This window comes from Microcaecilia unicolor, chromosome 5, assembly GCF_901765095.1.
Source record: "Microcaecilia unicolor chromosome 5, aMicUni1.1, whole genome shotgun sequence".
NCBI lineage: Eukaryota > Metazoa > Chordata > Amphibia > Gymnophiona > Siphonopidae > Microcaecilia > Microcaecilia unicolor.
In genome coordinates, this window is record NC_044035.1 from 107647314 (window position 1) to 107673105 (window position 25792).

Below are 25792 nucleotides of genomic sequence, written 5' to 3' on the forward strand. Positions count from 1 at the left end.
ACACACAGTTACACTATCTACTTTCCTTTATAGAGCACATTCCATTCAAGCACCATCTGGGTTCTACACATAGGTGCACAGTTACCCCTATAATGCACATAATAAAGTTCCTTGAACAAATTATGCAGAATACACCAGCTTCTATAAATGGTGCTCCTAATCGTGATTCTATAAAGAGCGCACACCCTTCATAGAATAGTGCTTAATGCCAATTCCCACACCTTAACTTTGGAGCCACACTACTACTACTAATCATTTCTATAGTGCTACTAGACGTACACAGCGCTGTACACTTGAACATGAAGAGACAGTCCCTGCTCGACAGAGCTTACAATCTAATTAGGACAGACAAACAAGAGATAAGGGAATATTAAAGTGAGGATGATAAAATAAGGGTTCGGAGTAAAAAGCAGCATCAAAAAGATGGGCTTTTAGCTTAGATTTGAAGACAGCCAGAGATGGAGCTTGACATACCGGCTCAGGAAGTCTATTCCAGGCATATGGTGCAGCAAGATGAAAGGAACGGAGTCTGGAGTTAGCAATGGAGAAGAAGGGTACAGATAAGAGAGATTTACCCAGTGAACGGAGTTCCCGAGGAGGAATGTAGGGAGAGACACTGAGGAGCTGAAGAGTGAATGCACTTATAGGTCAATAAGAGGAGTTTGAACTGTATGCGGAAATGGATAGGAAGCCAGTGAAGTGACTTCAGGAGAGGGCTAATATGAACATAATGACACTGGCGGAATATTAGTCGTGCTGCAGAATTTTAAAGAGATTGAAGAAGAGAGAGATGGCTAAGTGGGAGACCTGTGAGAAGCAAGTTGCAATAGTCTAAGTGAGAGGTGATAAGATTGTGGATGAAGGTTCTGGTAGTGTACTCAGAAAGGAAAGGGCGAATTTTGGTGATATTATAGAGAAAGAAATGACAGGTTTTAGCAGTCTGCTGAATATGTGCAGAGAAGGAGAGAGAGGAGTCGAAGATGACCCCAAGGTTACGAGCTGATGAGACAGGAAGGATGAGAGTGTTATCCACAGAAATAGAGAATGGGGGGAGGAGGAGAGGTTGGTTTAGGGGGAAAGATAAGAAGCTCAGTCTTGGTCATGTTTAGTTTCAGATGGTGCTGAGACATCCAGGCAGCAATGCCAGACAGGCAGGCTGATACTTTGGCCTGGATGTCGGCTGAGATTTCTGGTGTGGAGAGGTAGATCTGGGAGTCATCAGCGTAAAGATGATACTGAAAACCATGGGATGAGATCAGAGTACCAAGGGAAGAAGTATAGATGGAGAAAAGAAGAGGTCCCAGGACACATCCCCGAGGTACACCAACTGACAGTGGGATAGAAGTAGAGGAGGATCGACTAGAGTATACACTAAAGGTACACTGGGAGAGATAAGAAGAAAACCAGGAAAGAACTGAGCCCTGAAATCCAAGTGAGGACAGCGTATCAAGGAGTAGGCTGTGATCAACAGTGTCAAAAGCAGCAGATAGATTGAGATGGATGAGGCTAGAATAGAGACCTTTGGATCTGGCAAGGAACAGATCATTGGAGACTTTAGGAAGCACTGTTTCAGTTGAATGAAGGGGGCAAAAGCCAGATTGAAGTGGATCAAGAATAGCTTGAGATGAAAGAAAGTCAAGGCAACGGTGGTAAACCGCACGTTCAAGTATGTTTATGCCTGCTGAAACTTGGTGTAAATGCTGGCACCTAAGTTGAGCCCACTAATCCAATATTCTGTAACAATGCACATAACTTTTTGGAATGCCCCCAACACATCCATGCTCTTTTTTTGACTAGAACCAGGGGACACAAGATGAAGCTAGAATATGGTAGATTTAAAACAAACAGGAGAAAGGTTTTCTTTACTCAGCTTGTAGTTGGACTCTGGAACTCGTTGCCAGAAAATGTAGTGACAGCAGCTGGCCTTACGAAGTTTAAAGGGGGTTTGGACAGATTCCTAAGGGAAAAGTCCATTGAACATTATTTTAAAAAAAAATTTTTTTTGGGGGGGGGGGGGGGGGGGGGAGGGTTGCAGGGTTCTTGAAGCCTGGATTGGCCGCTGTCAGAGACAGGATGTGTTATGATTCTGCCGGATTGGCTGAGGAGGAGGGGGGGCGTCTCTTCTGATTGGCTGCCAGGGGTTGTACTGACGTCAGGGGATAGTACTTTAGCCTGCAGCTGAAGAGTTTCTCTGCTTTTGCGTTACTTACTCTTGGTGGTAACTGGAAAGCCTGATAGTTTTCTCTCAGAACGTGCTCTAGGTTCGACAGGGATCTGTGTTATGTTAGAGTATTCTTTTCCTTCCCTCTGGGTTAGCTGCTGCTGTGTGTGTGTAGCTCTGTAATCAGGGTCAGCTGCTTCTTTTAGTGGGCTCTGCTGGCTCTACAGTCTTAACCCTTTGTGTTCTGTTTGCCTCTGTCTACAGTGGGTTTGAGGCAAAGGCTTTCTGCCCTCCCTTTGTGTCTGGTTCCTCTGGCTTCTGCCTGGGGCTTCCTACCCTGATGGGGGGGGTGTTGCTGTGTTAGTTCCCCTGTCCTGCGCTAGTCCCCTGGGTGGGCGTAGCCCGCTCTGGTCCTTTGTTTCTCCCTCTGCCCTACTGCTGGTGTTCAGTGCGTGTCTGGCATCTTGGGGCCCGGGGGGCCCCTCTGGGTTCTTTCACCCCTCCCTGTGTGTGATTGGGTTCCAGTTCAACCGTGAGGCCCGCACGAGTGGCTCTTGTGCGTGAGTTCCGGATCAGCCGCGAGGCCCGCCTGTATGCCTATTTCCCTTCTTCCTGAGGGACTGCGAGGAGGGGAAGCTTAGGGGTATTGGATAGCTGGGGTGTGTGGTGGTGGGTTGGTCTCCCCTTGTCCTCAGCCAGGGCCCAAGGGCTCACGACCAACCCAACGGATTACAGGATGCTGGGCTTGATGGACTTTGGTCTTTTCCCAGTATGGTGGTGTTTATGTTCTTATGTAGGTTTGAGTAGATAGGACATTGCATACACTAAGTGGTTTGAAGTGCTTTTCAATTGCATTTAGTTTATAACCGGTTTCTCCAGAGAGAAATTTTAGCATGTTCCTTATTCAGAGTGTGCTTCTGTATTCCATCTACAAAACACCCAAATGCATAAACATCCTTTTAAAAGACTCCTGAGGTAGGCCCTATAGGCAGAAATGCGCTCCGTGTCAAGTCTTGAATGTTGAATAAAAGATTTTAGCCTTTCAGCACATCATCTGATTATTTTCTGAGTCACCTTCACTGAGTGTTTTGTCTCATTGCGACTGTGAGGGCTTTTGTTCTTCTGAATGTAACGCCCATGACCTGGGTGCTTCTGGGTTTGGGGTCTAACCTGGTTCGAGCCTTCTAAAGGCATTCTCTGTCATACTCTTACTGGCTTGGTGCCTCCACCTGGGGAAAGAAGCATTAGCGAGTGGGATTACCCTTTTCTCCCCAAGGAAACCCAAAAAACAAGTCCAAATGCACCTGTGGGCAATCAGGCTGGCTGTTAAGTGAGTTAGGTTTTAAAAAAACACATTCTCTCAAGTCCAAAAACCACTCTGGAGTCAGCAGTTCTTGCAAACTGAAACTGTTTATTCTTCAACTATGAAAAATCAGAACATCAATCAGGATCAACTCTCCAACAGTGAAGACAAGTCTTTTAAAACCACAATCCTATTGGAATGCCTCAATGGAACTCCTGTATTCTCCTTCCTTGTATTTATGTACAGAGTCTTTCAGTAGGACTATTTACACTTTTTACAGATGCCTATCCCAGAGAAAAGTGTCCCAAAAGCTGAGCTCCTCTCACTTGCACAGGTCCAGACCTCTGTGGCCTGACCTCCCTCCAGGGTGACCTTTGCGTTGGCTTTCCCTGGTCCTGGGATGGGCACTACCTAGCTCCAATCCCACGCTCCTGGGCTGGATCTCTCCTCTGCCCACCCATAGCTCTTCTCTTCACAGTTGCTGCTTTGCTGAACCACAACTCTTTTTTACAGTCAATGGTTTTACTTCTCCTAATTGAGATTCCCCTTTACTCTCCAGGTCAGTGGCAAGGGACCACCAGGCAAAGACCCCCCACTAAAGGGCAAACTATTACTTTTATCTCCTTCCAAACTCCTCCCCCTGTCACTTTTCAGTCTCAGGGGACTATCTCTCTGCATTTAATTCCAAGACTATTCCCCTTAGGCTGGACCTTCTCCCACCCAGGGACCTCCCAATCATTCTCTACAGGGGCTTACTCTCTAAGTAATCCCAATCTAACAGGGGATTACATGTATTTGCATCAGTGTTTTTGTTTTTGCCGGTGCACACTGGTACAGTGTACCGTAACCTTTTTTAACCTGTTTTCAGCACTCCCGCGGAAGTCGGAGAGTCTCCCTCTGAGCGGCTCCACTCAGACGTTTTCTATCAGCTGTGACAGCAGACTAAGCTACAACATGCACATGACAGCAACAAAGAGGTTACCTGATCAATGGCACATGCGTGTTGTGAAGCCAGGTCCTACCTGCCTCATGTACTGCACATTACAGAATTGCGCAGGAGAGAGAAAAAAAGTGCTCTCCAGCACCACCGCCAAAGCCAAGTCCAGCTCCAAAGTCCAAAACCTACAATAGGCTACAGCAGATCACCGGCGCCATGCTAAGCCTGCTTGTGCTACCATGCCGCTGCCCCCCCCCCCCCTCCGCGATACACCAGGGAGGCTGGTTCAGGCCAGGGCAGCAAGCAAGCCTAAGGCTCCAGCACAGCCCTAAGAGAAGCTCAGCATCAGGACTCAGAGAACAGGACTGCTGTTGCCCACCCCCAATGCTCCAGCAAAGGCAAGACTGTTGCAGCCCCCTCCCAGGCTCCCATACTGCTGCCCCCCCCAGGCTCCTAGAGAGGACAGAAGCGCTGTGGCCCCCCCCCCCAAGCTCTAGAGAGAACAGGACTGCTGCACCCCTCCCCTGGTTCTAGAGAGGACAGGACTGCTGTGGTCCCCCTCCCCCCAAGGCTCTGGGCAGCAGAGCTGGACAGCCCTGAGGATCCTTCAGAGGGAGGGCTGTACAAACTCTGCTGCAGTGCCTCCTCAAACACCAGCACAACTTATTGCCTTCAGAGATTGACCCAGTGTATAGTGACTGCAGTGTAAGGAAGGTAAGAAGAATGGGCCTGAGGACATGGGAATGGATGAGGGGTAAGAAGTTGGAATTATGATGGATAAGTGTAGACAGGGGGATATAGGGTGTGCATCGGGGGGGGGGGGGGGAAGATGCCAGACCATGGAGGATGGGCAGGGTAGGACCAGGGCCGTGCCTAGGGTCTCTGGTGCCCCCCTGCAGACTATCGGTTGGCGCCGGTTGGCTTGGCGCCCCCCCCCCCCTCCAGCAGAGCAGGAACAGAAGGGAGCAGGCAAGTAAGCCGGACCTCAGGAAAAAATAGCACTGTATGTATCTCTCATTGATAAGTCTCTGACTCTAAAGTTTAGCAATTTCATTAAAGCAAAATGTATTTTCACATATCACATCCTATCCAAGGAGAATGTTTTATATATGTCACCCGTCTGTGGTAAAACTTCACACAGTATCAAAATACCTCTAATATGTAGTCGTGCCAGCCGAGGAAACTAACTGTGCTCAGCTCACAAGAGACAGAGTGAACATAAAATAAAACTTCATCCTTAAAAGATAATATCGGATGAATGCATGAAGGTGAATATGAATTCCTGTGAATGGAATCAATTTGATTTACAATAAATCCAGATACTACTCCCTCATATATATATATAACAAAAAATTATTTAAGTGGAATGGAATTATTTGACTGTACTGGTAAACAGAAAGAAATACTCTATTGCATTCTAATCTCCTTTGCACCAAAGGATATAATTCAGATCAAACATTTATCTCTGATCAACTATCTCAGATCAAATATTAAAGGTTTCCTTGCTTACAGTCACTTAAATCTACCTAGCCTTTATATAGCTTATAGGATTTAAACACTCTTAAACTGAAATTCACCCTTTTCTATTCTTCATAAACTTCAAGTAATCCTGAAATATTCAGATCCTTTTCTCACTAGAGAAACTTCAATCGCCACCAATCTCTTTTCACTTATATTTTCTCATTTACCACAATCAGGCACTCTTTTATAACTTCAGTCAACAAACACAGGAAGTCACAGCTGGATGTCTCTCTTGGCAAAGGACAGCTCTCGCTCTGTTCACTTCCCGGGCAGATTTCTTAACAGAAGCTGATCATCCAATCAGAGAGCTCTATTTGAATGCAGATTAACATACAGACACTCATGGGAATGTTTAGTGAAAAACACCGGACTAATTTGCATATGATTTAAACAAATCTGAGCATATGACAACCAAGTACAGACTCCCAGCACCTGAATTCTGCAATTAGATTTAAGGCAAATACTTTTAAAACTTATTTTTAGCACTTTTAAAATTTCAGGTTCTCTTTAATTTGAATGCTGTTTCAAGCTCTGAAACTCACCCTGACTGAGGAGCTAGCCCCAAACTGAAGCATAAATAGCAATCTGGTTGTATTCTCACATAACTTGAAGAGCGTGCCTGCTTCAATTAATACTGCTCCTTTGCATGAAAAGGGGAGGGCAGTGGAGATAGGAGAATCACAAGTTCAGGTGAAAGATTTTGCAAGTGAGCTGACGGACAGCAGGGCAGTGGCGCCCCCCTGCCTCGCTTACTGCATCAGCACGGCCCTGGGTAGGACTGATGCTGGGCTACAGAGATGGAAAGGGAGCTGGGAAGGTTAGGGTTGATTCTTATAAGGATAGATGATGTTGCATTTTATGTTAGTGCTGCCACTGCCTGAGCATGCGCTGGTGGTCTAGTGGCCTCTTTGAGGGTAGGAAAGAATCCCACTCTTGTGTGGCTGGTGATGCTGCTTCTTCAAAATGGACACCAAGACTTCAAGTGGTAATCTCATGAGACTGTCGTGTCGAAGGAAGTCTTGGCAGCCATTTGGATAAAATGGCGGCACCAGCCCAGAGCAGTGGCAGCTTGCAGGAAAGACATAGGTGCCCTGTATAAGAGGCTTGGGGAGGCTAAGCCTCCCCAGCCCAGCTGTGACTTTCCCCGCCTGCTTTCTCCTGCAACTTTAAAATAACAGGTTTTAAATGCAGGGCGGCTGCAGGAGGATCAGAATGTAGGCTCTCGGGGAGCTGAGGACAGGCAGGTGGAGCTGGGGGAGGGAGACGGTGCAAAAAGTTCACTGACCCGCCCTAGTCAGGTTTAGTTTCTCTTTCAGTGGCCACAGCTAGATGAGAAGAGCTGAACCAGTGTTGCTGGTCTTTCTGCAGCTTTTCGTGCTGCCGGAGGCTGCCAGAATCCTCTGCCTGTTCTTTGTGGGTGAGTGAGGGGAGACCACTGTGCAGGCAGGTTCAGGGTACAACATTTGCATGCCACATGCAGGGAGGGAAGCAGAGTGTTGGTTACCTGCGGGGTGAGGGCTTTGATTTCGCTTGATGACTAAATTAAGCACTTTGGGGAATCTTAATGCTTGCTGGGGTAGTTCAGCCACAGATCTGGATCTGCCCGCGGTGCCCCAGAGCTGAAATACAGGGCAAGTGTTGGATAACTTTACTTGAGAGTTCAGATCGGAACATCTCTCTCTTCCCCCAACTCCTCACCAAATATTACTAACTTTATTAAACTTTCGGTTAAATGTTAAGCAAGATCTGAGAACTAGGAAGAGAAACTGCATGCTTCTATAATCAAATGCCTTAAAATGTTTCATCTCAGCTTGAAAACAAAATTTTCCACCTTTTTGTTTAGCACTTCTTTCTCCTTTTATCTTACTATTCTAATTTTGTTGTCTTACTTTTTAGCTGCCTTTTTTTCCTTCTTCTTTACATTTGTCTGTCCATTTATGCAGACAAGATGCACAAAGCCTTTAGCCTTTCTGAGTCAGAACCATAGGCGTAGACTGGGGGGGGCGAGGGGGGGCAATGCCCCCCCAAACGACGCGAGGCGCCGCCGCGCCATTAGTTAAAAAAAAAAAAACAAAAAAAAACACATGCAGGCACGCGCTCCTCTCGGTCCGCTTGGCTTCTCTGCCCTCTCTATCTGCGTCCCGCCTTCCTCTGACGTCATTTCCTTTCGGGCGGGACACAGATAGAGAGGGCAGGGAAGCCAAGCGGACGGAGAGGAGCGCGTCCATCTACCCCTCTCTCTTCCTCCCTCCCTCCGGCGCAGGCAGCAGTCTTTTCCAGCGTTCCTGGCAGCGGTAGCTATGTACACGCTGCCTTTGGCTCTGCCCCGAAGCCTTCTCTTCAAGTTCCTGTTCCCGCATAGGTGGGAACAGGAACTTGAAGAGAAGGCTTCCGGGGCAGACCGAAGGCAGCGTGTACATCGCTACCGCTGCCAGGAACGCTGAAAAAGCTGAAGACTGTTGCCTGCACCGGAGGGAGGGAGGGAGGAAGCGAGGGGGTAAACGGAGTCACCATCTTGGACCTCGGGGGGGGGGGGACAGAGGGAAGATGGATGGGACTGGGAGGGGTGGGAAGCAGAGGGAAGGAGCAAGAGATGGATGGGACTGGGAGGGGTGGGAAGCAGAAGGAAGTAGCAAGAGATGGATGGGACTGGGAGGGGTGGGAAGCAGAGGGAAGGAGGAAGAAATGAATGGGACTGGGAGGGGTGGGAAGCAGAGGGAAGGAGCAAGAAATGAATGGGACTGGGAGGGGTGGGAAGCAGAGGGAAGGAGCAGGAGATGAATGGGACTGGGAGGGGTGGGAAGCAGAGGGAAGGAGCAAGAGATGGATGGGACTGGGAGGGATGGGACTGGGAGGGGTGGGAAGCAGAGGGAAGGAGCAGGAGATGGATGGGACTGGGTGGGGTGGGAAGCAGAGGGAAGGAGCAAGAGATGGATGGGACTGCGAGGGGTGGGGAGCAGAGGGATGGACCAGGAGATGGATGGGATTGGGAGAGGTCATGCACAGCAGAGGGAAGGAGCAGAAGATGGATGGGACGGAGGGATGGTGAGCAGAGGGAAGGAACAGAAGATGGATGGAACTGGGAGGGTTGGGGAGCAGAGGGAAGGAGCAAGAGATGGATGGGACTGGGAGGGTGGGGAGCAGAGGGAAGCCTACTGGAAAGAAGACACTGCATAAAACAGAAGACACTGGGATCAAAGCGAATAGAAAAACTAAATGATCAGACAACAAAGGTAAATAAAAGTATTTTATTCATAATTTATTAATTGAAATGTGTCAGCTTTTTGAAATGTGCATCTGTGATATTTTGCCTGTAAATTTCATTTCCTTCCTCCATATTAGCATATTCATTTGCATATTTATATATGCAAATGATATGCTAATATGCTCCGCCCATTCTTTGCCCCCCCAAATGAAACAGTCAAACTACGCCTATGGTCAGAACTCAAATTATTAGGGTTCATATGTTCTGGACAGACACATACACAGCATTGGCTATGATTTGAGAGCCTCTGTAGTTCAGCACTTTGGTGTGGTTTGGGTTTTAAATACTGGATTTGTGTAGGCACACCATACCTCCTTTGCATTTTCATTGTGCAGCAGCACCTTCAGTATGTCTTCTGTGGAGAATAGAAAAACTAAATGCTCAGGCAACAAAGGTAGAAAAAAGTATTTTATTCAGAATGTATTAATTGGAATACGTCAGCTTTTGGAAATGTGCATCTCTGATATTTTGCATGTAAGTTTCAATTTCCCTAGTATTGCTGCATGCAGAGTCTGACTTCTTGAGGTAACTTTCCAGTTCAATATTTTGCCTTCATATCTTTTGATTTCTAGTTCCTTTTGTCATATCTGTTGTCAGGGCCGGTCTTAGGCAGAGGCGGCCGCATAGGGCCCCGCGCTAAAGGGGGCCCCGCGCGGCACGCCTCAACTCTGCCTCTCCCTCGCTCCGACTGCATGCATGATGGGGGATCATCATCATCAATCGTGATCCGCTCGCGCCGATTCGCTCTGTCTCCCGCCGCCACCGTGCCCACACAGCCCATCCCCCGCTCAGCCCACCATCAGCTCCAGCCTCCCAGTCCCAGCAGCAGCGCAGCACAATGCGATAGAAGTGCAGAACTCATCGCCGATTGCCTGGCCCGGCCCTGACACAGACAGACAGACGGCAGCAAGTACAACGAACAGCTCCCAGTTTTTCCCTTCCGCCTTCCCGCTCAATGTCCCACCTTCTTCTGATAGTATTTCCTGTTTCCGCGAGGGCGGGCGGGGGTCATTGAGCGGGAAGAGAAACGGAAAAGGTCAAAAGGAGCTGGAGCGTGGTCGGACTCGGAGCCTCGGTGAGCCATCGTCGATTGGGGAGTCTTCTTGAAGTGCTGCCTGTCTGTGTCGTCCGAAGTGCAAGTCAAGAAGAACTGAAGAAAGTCGCAAGTGGAGCAACCCACACCCCACTGACCAGACCCCACCACTGCCGCCTAGAGCAAATTTGCCCAGAGTGATTTGGGCAAGACAGGTATGAATGATTGATGATTCTAACTGCTAGACTTTTGGTTGAAACAGACATCAAGTTCTTTCTGGAACCCTGCGTGCTTAGGTGTGTGTTAGAAGCTTAGCTAAGTTAGCTCTGGTCTCTGGAGACTGGAGTCAAACCCAGGTCTTCTACATAGCAGAGCCTCTAAACCAAACTTTTTAATGCATAATAAAGGTTCAAGTCAGTGGTTATGTATTTAATTATTTAAGATTTTTGTTGGTGGCAAGTTTCATAAGTCACAAGACAACTAACAATAGAAAATGTTTTTGCTTGTGTGATTGTAATAACTGCTTTGAGTTTTTGAGGAAGAAAGCAACAGTTTATTTACAGGATTTATTAATTGGAATATATCAGTTTTTGGAAAGGTGCATCTGTGATATTTTTCATGTAAGTTTCAATTTTTGTAGTATTGCTGCATGCTGAGTCTGACTTCTTGAGGTAACTTTCCAGTTCAGTATTTTGCCTTCATGTGTTTTTCAGGTGTGATCAAGGAAGGTGCAGTATTCTGCTACCATATAGTTTGCAGCCCTTTTTGGTTTTTGTTTTTTTTCACTAGGTTGTGCACTGGTGTTTTAGAGCCCGGTGTAATTACAGTTGCCTTTCCACGCCACGCATAAGGTTGTAGCTCGTCCTGTCCTTGGAATTAGTGCTGTTTATGGTTTGTTAAGGTTATGAGTGTGTTTTTGCACAAGTTTTTGTATAGTGTTTTGCAGTGGAGAGATTGTGTGTTGGCCTTACTAAGGTGGCACCAAACATCAGAAAGGGTGTAGAGCCTAAATCATGACACACTACCTCTAAAAGGGTGTTTTGTGGCTCTACATGAGAATTGTGATATTATGATCCTTTGCTAGCTTCATATTGTTCACGGTCTGCATTTTCCGTATGGCTGGTATATTGGTGTATAAGGTATTAATTGTGACTATTTTATTTTTACTTATTTTTTTTCTGTGTGTTGTCAGACAATTATGGATGACAGACAGAGTCGGAGTCTTCTTGAGTCAGAGTTGTGGTATATAATTTAAAACAATTTTAATACCTTGGTGGTCTATATGTTTTTATATTGTACATTATATTTTACACATCAGTTTATTGTATATCTTTTCATTTCATTTTTATTTTATTGCATATATGGGTTACAGAGTAATAGGGGAATTTGAAAGTACTGAATCTTTTCTTAATATTTTTCCTTTATTCTCCTTTGTTATGAGATTTGGAACTAATTGTAGTGGGGAGGGGAGGTTTCATGATAGCATTGTGCTTATTATTTCAATCAGTTTTTTTTGTACAAGTTTTGCTTCATTTGTCTTTATTTGAAATTTCATAAATAAAAAAATGTTCTAAAAATGGAATAATCTTATCAATGGGGTGGAGCTAGGGTGGGGCAGGGCTACGGTTGGGCGGGGCTAGGATGGGGCCCCACCAAATTGGTCTACATAGGGCCCCGCACTTGCTAAGACCGGCCCTGTCTGTTGTCATGTGTTTTTCATGCGTGATCAAGGTGCAGTATTCTGCTAGCGTGTACTAGCCCTTTTGGGGTTTTTTTTTCACTAGGTAGTGTATTGGTGTTTTAGAGCCTGGTGTAATTACAGTGCTGCCTTTCCACGCATAAGATTGTAGCTTGTCCTGTCCTTGGAATTAGTGCTGTTATGGTTTGGTATGGTTCTGAGTGTTTTTGCACAAGATTGTGTATAGTGTTTTGCAGTGGAGAGATTGTGTGTTGGCCATACTAAGGTGACATCAACACTTTAATTTTAGTTTGTTTGTCATAACATCAGACATGGTTTTATAATATTTTGGAGGATCTGATGTTGAATTGTTAAAGGTATTGTGACTATTTTACTTTTATTTTAATTTTTTTCTGTGTGTTGTCAGATAATTATGGATGTAAGCCCCGCCCCCACCCATAACCCCGCCCCTTTAGCCTCCCCAAACAGTTAGGCCACCTACCACCTATGAGGAAAGAGTAGGGTTCTTTCCTGCCCCGAAGAGGTACGCCTGATGCAGCTCCTCCTCCTACCTCACAGGTGAGTGTAGGGGTGACTGGAAAAAAAAGTGAATGCTATGGGTGTAGTGAGAAAGGGACTGTAAAAAAGGTAGATGTTAGGGGGACTGGGGAAAATATGGATTGTATCTGCAAGGTGGGTTGTAGTATTGGTTAAATTAAGACAAATTTGCAGAATTTTGAATTTTTTGAGTACTATTTGCTGTTTTGATCATTGCTGCATGCTGAACTGAGGATCACAGTATTGCTCACATAAAATGTCATCTGCCTTTTAAATGCCCAGCTTTTTAAGCTGGAACAGACCAGGGCTGAGGATCCTGACATTTCTTAGATTCTGTCCTGTCCTCAGTCACCCAGTCTGCCCATCCATGCCATGTACTCTCCCTTTCCATCCCTTACAGATCCTATGTACTTGTTCCAAACTTTCTGGAATTCAGATACAGTTTTCATCTCTACCACTTCCACCAGAAGGCTGTTCCACAAATTTACTATCCTTTCCATGAAGAAGTAATTCCACAGGTTACTTCTGAGTCTATCTGCTTTCATCTTTGTCCTATGCCCCCTCTTTCCAGAGCATCTTTTCAATTGGAAGAGACTCGGCTCCTGTGCATGTATGTATTTAAACATCTCTATCATCATATCTCCCCTCTCCTGCCTTTCTTCCAAAGATCTTTGAGATCTTTAACTCTGTCCCCACTTTATGATAAAGAGCACTGACCATTTTAGTAGCTGCCCTTTGGTCCGACTCCATCCTGTTTATATCTTTTTGCAGGGAAGGGAAGGGCTGATGCTGGGCTATGGGGATATGTTGTTAAATACTGGGAGTTAGTGTCTTTATGGATTGTCCAACAAAAATAGAACCTTTTGTCCTGAATCAGAGGTTTGTGCCTTTATGATATGTGAGGTTTCTTAGGTTCTGAGATTTTGATAAATGTGTTTCAGATTTGACAGGACTGTTCTGCTACTTCCTGGTCTGTGTGCTAGTCTGGTTTGTGTCATTTGGGTTCACTGGAGATGTAACAGCTTACAGAAATAGTATAGAATGAAAAAAAAAAAATCACAAGTTATTTTTTTGTCTCCTATACATAGTAAAAAGAAATTAGTCGATAATGAAGAAGAAATCAATGAGCCTGAATTACTTGCTTCATCATCATTGTCTTGTATTGAAGAACAAAATAATGACAATCATTGGCCTACTTGTTGAACTTTAGAACAAAAGAATGAATTTTGCCAAAGATATGACTGGCTCTATACAAAATAAAAAAAATTGGAATGCTTGGTGTAGAGAAAAAGATGGGAATGAAAATATCAAAAGAGTGGGTCAATAATGAAATCATTTATTTTGGTGAAACACGACAGCAGCAACTAACATCCCTACGTAAGAAATTATTTGACCACAAGGAAAGTTCATCTCATAAAGGTGCTTTGAGATTGGTTAATATGGTTAATAAATAGAAAACCAGGAAAAAGTACAGATACAAAATTACTATCAATAAAGTAAGAGGAGCTTCCTCAGAAAAACAAACACCCAAGTGGTAGTCTTACTAGACAACTATCAAGTGAAACATAGTACTTCATTCATTGGGTAGCTCACTCTCCTTGTGATTGTGATTTTGTATATACCAAAATGCCTTTAGTGCCCTTAATGTGTCTCATCTGCACTGCAATTTATCACGAGTCAATTTATCACATAAGCCAGCTTCAGTAACAAACCAGATACATGTTAAAATAGAATAAAGAAACTAAACACTTATCTTGTGAGCCCAGCGTCAACAAATGCTAAGGGCTCCATGAAGATACTCACTTCACATTCATACTTGTGTTGAAAGACTGAATGTTAAGATTCACCCACTGCAGGTTTCAGACCAGCTTTCTTCAGGGACTTGGGTTAGGGCCGTCTCTCCCCTGGATTTGCTCTTACAGCCCCATTTTACAAAGAACATAGGGGGTCTTTTACCAAGGCTCGCTTTTAGCGCGTGCTAAAATTGGGCATGCGCTAAACGTTACAGACATCCATAGGAATGCATTGGCGTCTAATGTTTAGTGAGTGCCTATTTTTAGCACACGCTAAAAACATGAACGCACCATAGTAAAAGACCATCATAAATTGGAACCGAGATGTCTAGGTCAGGACGTGCTAAGTTCCAGTGATATTTTAGAAAAGGATCTGTTGTTTCAAAGCATTTTCTAAAATGCCTGCAAGAGTGCAACAATTTTTAGCACTCAAGATCATTGTAATAAAACCCCTAATTGTTTATTTATATTTTTGAGTTCACATACAAACGTTTTATGACTATTTCAGCTTCACACAGTGGCAGTCTTAACATCTTTAAAATGCTGTTTTCCAGTGCCAAACTGTTAGTCATTAAAAAAGCCAAGAATGTAAATAAAAATGCAAATTTGACTACATAAATACAAGTAAAATATATCACAATGAAACCAGTCTTCATGGTCTCGCTTTGCTAAGAAGAAAGTTATGACAGCCAACCCCTCCTTCCCTTCCCCCTCCATTTAGTGATTTAAACAGCCCAATATTATCAATATAATTTTTGAAATTCTACAGATAGGGGGGAGTTATGATTGGTCACTTGGCAGCCAACACATGTCTCCCTTTGAACATAAATCCACAAGCTGTTCGAATAGACTAATGTGCCCTTTTCCTAACGTGCACTAAGTGAGTAGAATGTCAATTAGTGCATACAAACAGAGCACAGCTATAGTAACCATTACTGCACAGGCATGACAGATAATATGTGCTAGTATACACACTAAAGGGAAAGGTTATCAAGCTGAATTAGGGTCTTAAGTCACATTAATTACCCTTTAACATGATTTAAAGAGTTCTAATGCAGCTTGTCTTACCCCAAGGCAGCAATATTTAGGTCTTTGTGGGTTACATAGTAATGAGATGCAAATCATGCAAAATAGCTCATTACTATGTAAAAACCATAATGTGATTTGCAGTGAATACTGGGTACTAATTTGTGGCAAACATAACCCAAGCCAAAAGCTTGGGTTATTTTACCATCCCAGGAGAGGTACCATGAGAATACTGCTAGGGGTATCATTTTCTGAGGCGGTGCCTCCAAGGGCACGAGTGACTGGGGATCGCTCTTGCTCATGACTCACTGACCACCAGGGAATGTCTGGTAGTCCCCCAGGGTAGGGGGGTCCTGTGTTCAGAGGGGTCTGATGGGGACTTGTTTTCCAGAATGGTGGCAATCAAAGGGGGTGGCTTGGTCATCAGGGAAGAGGGTGCCAGTGAAGCAGCTTGACTCCTTGGTCAGTGGACTAATGCTGCACAAAAAGTGGCTCGCACAAAATATTAATCCATTATCACAAAACTCAACAACCTGTGGTACAGACAAACTGTTTTGCATTTTACAGCGCCTTGATAATTTTGCCTCTAAGGGGCAATTCTACACCTAGGTGCCTCCATTTAGGCATGCCAAAGATGTACAGTAGCATCCTGTTCTAATAGTACCTGGATGCCATTATAAGATACTAGCATAACCCAGTTTTAGTGAACTCACTGTTACACTAGCTGTACACCTAAATGCAACCAGGTGTGCATAACTTACAGTATTCTGCAAGTTTAATACATATTTGTGAGTCATGCCTATGACCCTTGCTCTGCCCATGTGTATGCACCTTGGTAATTTTTGTGAGAAAATGTGGCCCCTCCCAAAATCATCAAAATCCTACTGTACCCACATATAGGTGTCCCCTTCACCCATAAGGGCTATTGTAGCAGGGGACAGTGTGTTTTGGGTGGATTTTGGAGGGGACAAGATAAGAAGCAAAAGGTGAGATGTGCACCTGGGAACATTTTCATGAAGTGCACAGAAGTGCCCTCAATGGTATCCCAATGCTCTCCTGGGATGTCTGGGGGACAAGGCTACTAAAATTGCTGGCGCCACCTACATCCCAATGGCACGAATCTCTACATTTTGCATTTACTTTTTTTTTTTTTTTCGAAAATGGACTAAAAAAACAAAACATTGAAAGCACAAAACCTTGTTCAAACCAGTGACCTTCTTTCCTATTTGGATTTTGGATGCCCCTCCATGTAACTTTGTAAGTCTAAGTGCTTTGAAAACAGCTCACTGTTGGCACAAATGTTTAACTTTTTATGGGTATCCAGATAATTTATTTGTGGGTTTTATTTTGGTGTAGAAAGTGTACTTGTATTTCGCTCCCTACAGTAGATAATCCCTTTTTATTTTTCCTGTGCTGTACCGCTTACAGAGAATGTGATTTCTCAGTGTTTCCTTTTCTAATTTTGGTTTTGTGAGTGTCTAAGGTAAGAGATTCTGCTGGCAGGTGATTTGTGCATGGATCCCTAGGAGTCTTGAGTTGTCTGGCTTTTCTAATAGGAAGTATATTGTGGTTCTGTGTATTCACTGCTGCTTTTTTAAAAAAGGTACAGTTACTGATATTTGTGTGTTCAAAATTGGTGCTGTTAAGCTTCTTTGCAGAATTTAGTGTTACTTCACAAAGTAATTTTGACAGGCAATCCTTTATTTTTCTGCTCCTTCGTAAGAAGGAGGTGGAAGGGACACTATCAGGAACTCCAGGGACTTGACATGGTTAATGTAAGCTTCAGAAAAGAGCGAAAGCAGTAGAAGCAGAGGAAGTGACAGGAAGACTTATAAAATGCCTGTATTAAGCTGTGTTAATAAACATTATAAAGTAAAGTTGAGGGATATGTGCCACTGCAGTAATTATTTTCCAGGATACCGTGATGTGTGTTGAAAGGTTGACCAGACTCAAGTCTACTATAATGTTATGGGATACTGCAACTTCATTTAAAAATGTCAGTGTTTCCAAGGTTTACATAAGTGTGCATTTGGTTTATGTTAATGCAGGACAGACTGTTTACTTAGAAATCTGTTATTAAGTGCACTCTAAGACATTATATAGGAGTATACCAAGCACTACTTACACCTATATGCCTAGTGCCCCCCCTCCCCCCCAAAAAAATCAGATCTGGCTACACCCCTGGTACAAGAGGCTTTGGGCAGAGTGATGAACATGCTGAGAACCAGACAGATCACAGAAGGGAATCACTACACTCCAGAGGAGGAGGAGGAGGGGACAGATGAGGAGGAAGAGGTAGTTGGCATGGTATTGGAAGGGTAGGTTGTGTGAATGTGAACCAGGAGGGCTGCTGGGGATTGTCAGAGCTTGCAGTCTGCATCCCTCTGCTTAACCCACAGTATCCAAGCCAGAATATAATTTAAAATAATGAAAGACTGTATTTTACCTCCAAGCAAAATAGCCTCCATACATATGGACTGCAGCTAATGAAAACTGAAAGTAAGGCCACTGGTTTTACAGTGGCTAACTCTGCGCGGCACTCGGGGGGACAACTGATGTCATAACTCCACAGGGAGGCTAATTGCTAGGGAGCTTATCATTCCAAATTGTATCGAAAGCATTTATTTGGAACACTCTATTTACCATATAAACTATTGTGCAAGATCATAATTGCATTACTTCCAATCACAGTATTAAAAAAATACAGAGTAGCTCCTCCCCCTCCCTCACAATCAGGACTACCTTATAATCCCTAGTGGTCTAGTCAAGGCAGGAGCAATGCCCCAGTCACTGAAGTCATTTGAGAGCAGAGCGAAAACGGCAGGAGTAACTGGGGACCACTTCTGCCCCAACTATATCCCTAGATCATCAGCCTGGGGGACCTATGTGGAAGTGTGTGTGGGGGGGGGGGGGGGTCCAGGAGGGAGTCAAATGGGACAAAGCACAAATGTTGTGGCTTCCACTGAAAACACATGGTCTTTTTTGGCTGAAACCAAAAGCATGATTGAAAATTAAACAACCTTTCAGCCAAAACTGAACCTGATCAGGAAAAGGATTTTGGGCCATAACAAACTCTGTTGGCTTCTAAACAGGGGCAGACTGACCATTGGGACAATACGGCGATGGCCAGGGGGCCCACTGTGCCATAGCCTCTATCTAGTTTAATCACTTTTAATAGGTGGTTAAGGGCCCCATGACTTTTTGCCCGATGGCCCAGATAACTCTGTCCACCCCTGTCTCTAATGCAGTATAGCATAGAAATAATTGTTTTCTAGGGTTGACAAGTATATTACAGGAATTTCTGGGGGTCTTTTACAAAAGGTGCAGTAGCGTTTTTAGTGCATGCCAATGATTAGCCCATACTAAACAATAGAGATGCCCATAGGAATATATAAAGTCAACAACGGCACCCTTATAATTTCAAATAGTGAAGGGAGCATTCAATTACTCTATATATATGCTCAACTTCTCTGTGCTAATTTATCTCTAATGTATTCAGGTCTATATAATCAGACAGTCATAATAGGATCATCAGATCAACGTATCCACCTCTTAAATGGCTAAATACATTTCTTCATGAGCCAAGCATTTTTATAGAGGGGAAACCACAATCCTCATTAATCCCATTCATATTTTTAATCAACTGCCTTCATAAACGTTTCCAAAAACGTAATCACAGTTCATTCCATTCCGTATATATCGAACTTGTTCAAGTTTGGAAATGTTTATGAAGACAGTTGATAGATTAAAATTACACTTAAATAAAAGTTTTAAAATATAAAAAATATGAATGGGATTAATGAGGATTACGGTTTCCCTTCTATAAAAATGCTTGGCTCATGAAGAAATGTATTAGCCATTTAAGAGGTGGATATGTTGATCTGATGATCCTATTATGATTGTCTGATTATATAGACCTGAACACAGAGATAAATTAGCAGAGAAGTTGAGCGTATATATACATAGGAATATATAGGCATCTTTAGTGTTTAGTGCACGCTTATTTTTAGCGCATGCTAAAAACGTTAATGCGCCTACACAGGATTTATTTTAGAAGCCTTATTTGCAATTTTCACATGAACATTCTGGCATTTACACATGGACATGAAATCCACATGTACATGATTCAAGAAGGGGCTCAATTTACAAGTGGATGCCTCAAGTACATAGAAAGTGCAAGGGGCATGTTAAAAAGCTACATGTGTGGAAGAGTAGCCCAGTGGTTAGTGCAGCGGACTTTGATCCTGGGGAACTGGGTTCAATTCCCACTGCAGCTCCTTGTGACTGTGGGCAAGCCACTTAACCCTCCATTGCCCCAGGTACAAAATAAGTACCTGTATATATGTAAACTGCTTTGAATGTAGTTGCAAAATACCACAGAAAGGCAGTATATCAAGTCCCATTTCCCTTCGCTTTCCCTTATTTCATAAAATTCTACACATGCCTTCCCTTTATATTTCCACATAGGAATTTACAGCTTCTCCCTGGCACATATAGATCTTTTAAAAGTTCATCAGCCCCTTCAAACTTACAATAAATAAAGACTTCAGCCTCTTTTTTTTTTTTTTTTTTTTAATTAGCAGCACACACACGTGAGGGGGAATAATCGAACGGGGCACCCAGGTTTTGCTGAGAACGTCCTCACAGGATGTCCCGACGAAGGGGCGGGGAAACCCGTATTATCGAAACAAGATGGGCATTCATCTTTCGTTTCGATAATACGGTCGGGGATGCCCAAATCTCAACATTTAGGTCAACCTTAGAGATGGTCATCCTTAGAGATGGTCATTCCCAGTTTTCAGTGATAACCGAGGACGACCATCTCAGAAACGACCAAATCCAAGTCCTTTGGTCATGGGAGGAGCCAGCATTCGTAGTACACTGGTCCCCCTGACATGCCTGGACACCAACCGGACACCCTAGGGGGCACTGCAGTGGACTTCACAAATTGCTCCCAGGTACATAGCTCCCTTACCTGTGTGCTGAGCCCCCCAATGCCCCCACCAAACCCACTACCCACCACTGTACACCACTACCATAGCCCTAAGAGGTGAAGAGGGGAACCTAGATTTGGGTACAATGGGTTTGTGGTGGGTTTTGAAGGGCTCACATTTACCACCACAAGTGTAACAGGTGTGGGGGGGGGGGGGGAATGGGCCTGGGTCCGCCTGCCTGAAGTGCATTGCACCCACTAAAACTGCTCCAGGGATCTGCATACTGCTGTCAGGGAGCTGGGAATGACATTTGAGGCTGACAGAGGCTCGCAAAAAATATTTTTAAAAGTTTTTTTTTTTTAGGGTGGGAGGGGGTTGGTGACCACTGGGGGAGTAACGGGAGGTCATCCCCGATTCCCTCCGGTGGTCATCTGGTCAGTTCGGGCACCTTTTTGAGGCTTGGTCGCAAGAAACAAAATGGACCAGGTAAAGTTGGCCAAGTGCTCATCAGGGATGCCCTTCTTTTTTCCCCCATTATCGGCCGAGGACGCCCATGTGTTAAGCACGCCCCAGTCCAGCCTTCGCTATGCTTCAGACACCCCCACCCCCCCTGGGAACTTTGGTCGTCCCCGCAATAGAAAGCAGTTGAGGACGACAAAAATCGGCTTTCGATTATGCCGATTTGGGCGACCCTGGGAGAAGGACGCCCATCTCCCGATTTGTGTCAAAAGATGGACATCCTCTTTCGAAAATAAGCCTGATAGGTTAGCAAAATAGTTTATATAGGCGAGTAAATACTGACCCGTGTGTAAGTTGCCAAGTCTCCTGGAGGAGGAGCCAAGAGGGAAAGTAGAGAGAAAGCTGGATGCTAAGCTCTGACTCTGCAACTGAAGTAATGAAGGGAGAGCTATGGTAAAACACAAGGGAAAGTCCTGCATGTACCTATTTGGGGCCGAGGTGATCTCTGATCTAGTGCAGCAGACATTAACAGGCTTTATAGTACCTGCGACTGCTGAAGTGGATTAGGGCTCTGTGCGAGTGGAGGGAGACCCAGCGTTTAGTGTCTTCAATGCATCTCCAAGCCCCGAGGTTCATGAGACTCCACCCCGACCCAGAAATGATGATGTTTCACTTAGGATGGCAGCATCCCCAGATGCCGGTGTGGCTGGTGAGGGGGCAGCCCATTGACAGGGCCTCAGTGAATCCAGAGTCAAATGGAGTGAAACCTGAACTTGGAGCTGCTGTTGGATTGTGGAAGTTGGAGTCCTTCCAGTGGTACAACATGCTGAGCTGATAGCTAGAATTATAACCTGTACCAAGGGCAAGAAAATACCTAAGATGATGTTTGGGATGCTATTGGTCAATTGCATGAATCTTTGCTGGTGAGACTGGATAAGTTTGGAATATGTACAAGACTCCTTCCAATCTCAGGTAGCTCAGCATGGGGAATTATTACAAAATCAGATGGACATTTTCTTTTGCTAAAAGATAAGCTGATTACACATCAAAAATTGGAAGCCTTGGAAAAATTATGACCACTGTTTAAATCTGTACTTTTCCTATGGCTATGTTGAAGAAATACCTAATAGAAATATCTCAAGTCCCCAAGGAACCTTTACCACTTATTGGGAGAGCTTGCTGTGTGGATTGGCAAGGGTCTGACCAAGAAGGAGCAAAGAAGGTGGACAGTTTTGACCTTGCTAGTTTCTGGAAGGTCGCGTCCTGTGATATCTAAATCTACCTGAATTGCTTCTTTTGCATTGGAACTGGATCCTAAGTCTGCATTTCCATCATAAGGACAAAGGTTTTCTTGGTCAGAAGGCTTTGATATTTCCTGACTTTTGTGGAGCTACTCAGCTTAGGTGAAAGGCCTTTCTGGCCTATAAGCCTCAGTTTTTTTTATCATTGTGAGGGTCATTTTTCCTATGTAAATGTTCTGCTAAACTGAAGGCTAAAACCTATGATTTTGAATCCTGACCAATTTAAGAATTTTCTTGAAGCAAGGAAACATATTCCTGTGTTGGTATCTACCCCAACAATTAATTTATTACATTTGTATCCCACATTTTCCCACCTATTTGCAGGCTCAATGTGGCTTACATAGTACCGTAAAGGCATTTGCGAAGTCCGGTAAAGAACAAATACAAGGTTATATTGAGAAGTCTAGTTAGACTTAAATTTCCTTAATTTTCTTATTGTTTAGTTAGAAAAAGGTCTCTTGCTTAGCTAGAATTTTTAAGGCTCCCCCTCTCTTTGGGGCCCTTTTACTAAGCTCAGGTGTCCCAAAATAGCATGGGGGTGTGTTTGAAGGTGGAGAGTAGGTGTGCCCTGTGCCAATTAGGTAGCATGTGTCAAATGCCATGTGCTGCCTGATTTGCATAGGGTTAGCACGGGAGTCCTTACTACCTAGTGAATTGGTGGCGTTAAGGGGCTCATGCGCTAATAGCAATGCACTAATTGGGAAATTAGCGAATGGCCATGAATGGAAAAATAGAAATTGTGGCCATTTTACAGCCACACTAAAATTGACCTCAGCACAGGCTACTTTTTAAGCGCGGCTTAGTAAAAGGGCCCCCCAAGTCTGGTTCTCTTTATAGCTTGGGTTTTGGTAATTTAATATTTTTATTTTCTGAATTCAATTATTTATTTATAAGGAATATCTTTCTTTAATCAAGGTATTAATGTATTTTTGTAAAACGTTGGCAAGTTTTATCCACTGATTTTTTTGAACGCTTATATTTGTAAAACACTGCTCCCACTGCATGTGCCGTTCTCTAGTCAGCAGATCCTTTTCTAAAATCCCACTGCAGCTGAGCCTGTCTTGTCCCGGACATCTCAATTCCAATTTCTACATTCTATATATAATGACGCTCCCAGTGTAATATGTAAAACAGGGCTCAACAAATCCTGGGCACCAGATCACCATGGTGCCTAGAAATTGCACCCTGCCACCCAGAAGTTTATACCCCTGAATGATATTTTTTCTTCTTTTGCAGAGCTGCCTCACAAACTGCGTCTCCAGCTCTGCACTACTAGTCCACTCCCTCTAAGCTTGAGCCACTTGTTGGTTCAGAAAGTTTGGGAAATCTCACAGGTTCAAGTCTTGTAGGACTTGGTGAAGACTGGTGGGGGAGGGGAGTGCATGAAAGATTAGGTGAAGATTGGAGGGCATGAGAGAGACTGGATAAAGGCTGGGGGAGGGGTAAGAGAGAGAGAGAGAGAGAGACTGATGGTGGCCAGGCCATAGTGATATGTGAAACAAAAAGCCAATACTCTTTGCTTCACCTATCAAGGCAGTGCTGTCAAACACCTGACAAGCCTACTTTGGGAAGGGAAGCACCTTAAATGACTGATTTTTTTTTTTTTAACTAAAAAGTTTCTTAGACAAGGGACGCAGAATATGAAAAGAGCCTTAGTAAATCAGTTTCTAAAAGAGCTACTACTAATCTGGAAAAAGGATTTTTCACCCTTCCCCCACCAAACAAAATTCACTGTGGACAATGTTGGAGGAGTGGAGAAGGAGAAGCAGAGAGGTCTCAGCTGCTGGTTCCTAGATTCAATGAAATTTTGTTGAGGAAAGTGTTAAAATAACTGAACAAGGAAACAGACTGTATCATGATTTTGAGTGTGAAGATTTCAATATGTACTTTTTTGTAGATTTTTCATGGATCTCTGGAAAGACTCCTACTGCAGAAAAGCCGACATGTGACAGTGTGATACATACAATTCAGTGATGTTGATTAACCCTTTCTCTAGGTATAAGTTGTGGAGTAGTACAGAATAAGTTCTCTGATACATTGGATACTCCTGAAGTATTGTACTACAAACAAAATTACCCCCCCCCCTCCCTCCCCAGTAGAATTACTACTGAAAAACAATCTTGTGGGGTACACAAGCCTTTACAGGAGAAAAGAAAATTATTACAGTATGACATGGTAAATAAGGATTTAACCAAGCAATTGTCATACAGCATTTCACTGCACACCTTGCTGAGAAGTTTTCCATTAAAGCCTTCCGGAAAAAAAAATATTATGCCTTTTTTTTCCTTCTCATTAACGTAGCTGTTAAGAGAGCAGGCTCCTTAGACAGTTACTTGGAAATGGGATTTAAACGTTGATGAAATAAAACAAAATCCAGTTGGTACTCACCTCGCCTAGCCTGCCTTATTTTTGGACTCAACATACTCCTAATTCCAAGGTCCCCTTCCATGCAGGCTTCACTTTGCTGCTGTTCTCTTCGCCTTTTTTCTCACCCTGTTGCACCTCATTGTACCATTTCTGTTCCTGACAATAACAGACTGACTCCCCGCAGCAGGAAACCACTGCTTTCCACTCCCACTGCAGGAGGGCTGCCTTGTATTTAGCTAAATAAACCTTACTGCATTATTTATGCAGTCTAGAATTAATTTCCATCCAACTAACCATTAAGTGCCTGAGTAATTAGTGTCAGTAAATCACTTGCACGCAGACAGGAGGGCTGGACCGGACTCCTCCTCCTAATTGGCCAGGCATCAACGCTATTAAAGGCTCTGCTGAGTGTAAGCAGTATGGATGATGCCTCTCTCCTGTTCCGTTAAGTCCAGCTGAAAACCAGAGGGATTGTAAGCAGAATCACATCTAAGTGAATCAAAGCTGCTGAGACCGAGGCAGGGGAAAAGAAACAAAGCAGGGGGAAAAAGACAAGCCCATCACAGGATTACACTAGTCCGCAGGGACGTGGTGTGTCGGGCTGCAAATGGAGCAAATGAATTCATAGAGCTCAGAGTAAAAAGCACCACGAGCTGAATCACTCCTGAGAACCGATCAAAAGTGCTACCGCTGCGAAAACAGATACTGCAAGTCAATGGTAATTATTTAGGGGGGGAGGAAGCCCTGTACTGACAAGGGTTTATAGGAGAGACAATTAGGAGCCCTCCCTATACAAAACGGACTTCAAAGTAAGAAGAAAGAAAATAGTTGAGTAGTTGGAGAATAGCTAAATGTGAAAGGCTTTGCTTAATTGTCGTGCAAAACCATGTAAAGGTGTATTGATTTGGTTCTCCTTGGAAATGCCAGTTCACCTTTTCAAAGCACATTTTATATAAATACTTGCACTGTACTTAAATTGAGTGTCCGGACCTTTTCATGGTGTAGTTCTTGGGCAGTGCATCTGAAATACATAACCATCATTTTTAATGAGTAGATATTTATATTTGACCAATATTCTTCTTTACAGATAGATATAGGTATTATTATAACTTAAGAACATAAGAACAGCCATACTGGGTCAGACCAATGGTCTATCTAGCCCAGTATCCTGCTTCCAACAGTTGCCAATCCAGGTCACAAGTACCTGGCAGAAACCCAACTCGTGTCAACATTCCATGCTACAAATCCCATGGCAAGCAGTTGTTTTTTTAAGTCTGTCTCAGTAGCAGACTATGGACTTTTCCTCCAGGAACTTGTCTAAATTATTTTTAAACCCAGATATGCTAACCGTTGTTACCACATTTTCCGGCAAAGAGTTCCAGAGCTTAAATATTTGTTGATTGAAAAAATATTTCCTGCTATTTGTTTTAAAAGTATTTCCATGTAACCTCCTTGA

General features: G+C 43.9%; 1 protein-coding gene across 3 annotated transcripts in view; it reads right to left on the reverse strand.

Moving 5' to 3' along the window:
* The window catches only part of ARHGAP22 (Rho GTPase activating protein 22), a 341624-nt gene extending 317067 nt beyond the window's left edge, over positions 1 to 24557 (reverse strand). For all 3 annotated transcript variants that reach the window (XM_030203167.1, XM_030203166.1, XM_030203169.1), the window contains exon 1: positions 24358 to 24557. In XM_030203167.1, coding sequence (XP_030059027.1) covers positions 24358 to 24418 — 61 coding nt within the window. In that variant the 5' untranslated portion in view covers positions 24419 to 24557. The remainder of the gene's footprint in view (positions 1 to 24357) is intronic.
* Positions 24558 to 25792: the final 1235 nt, after the last annotated feature.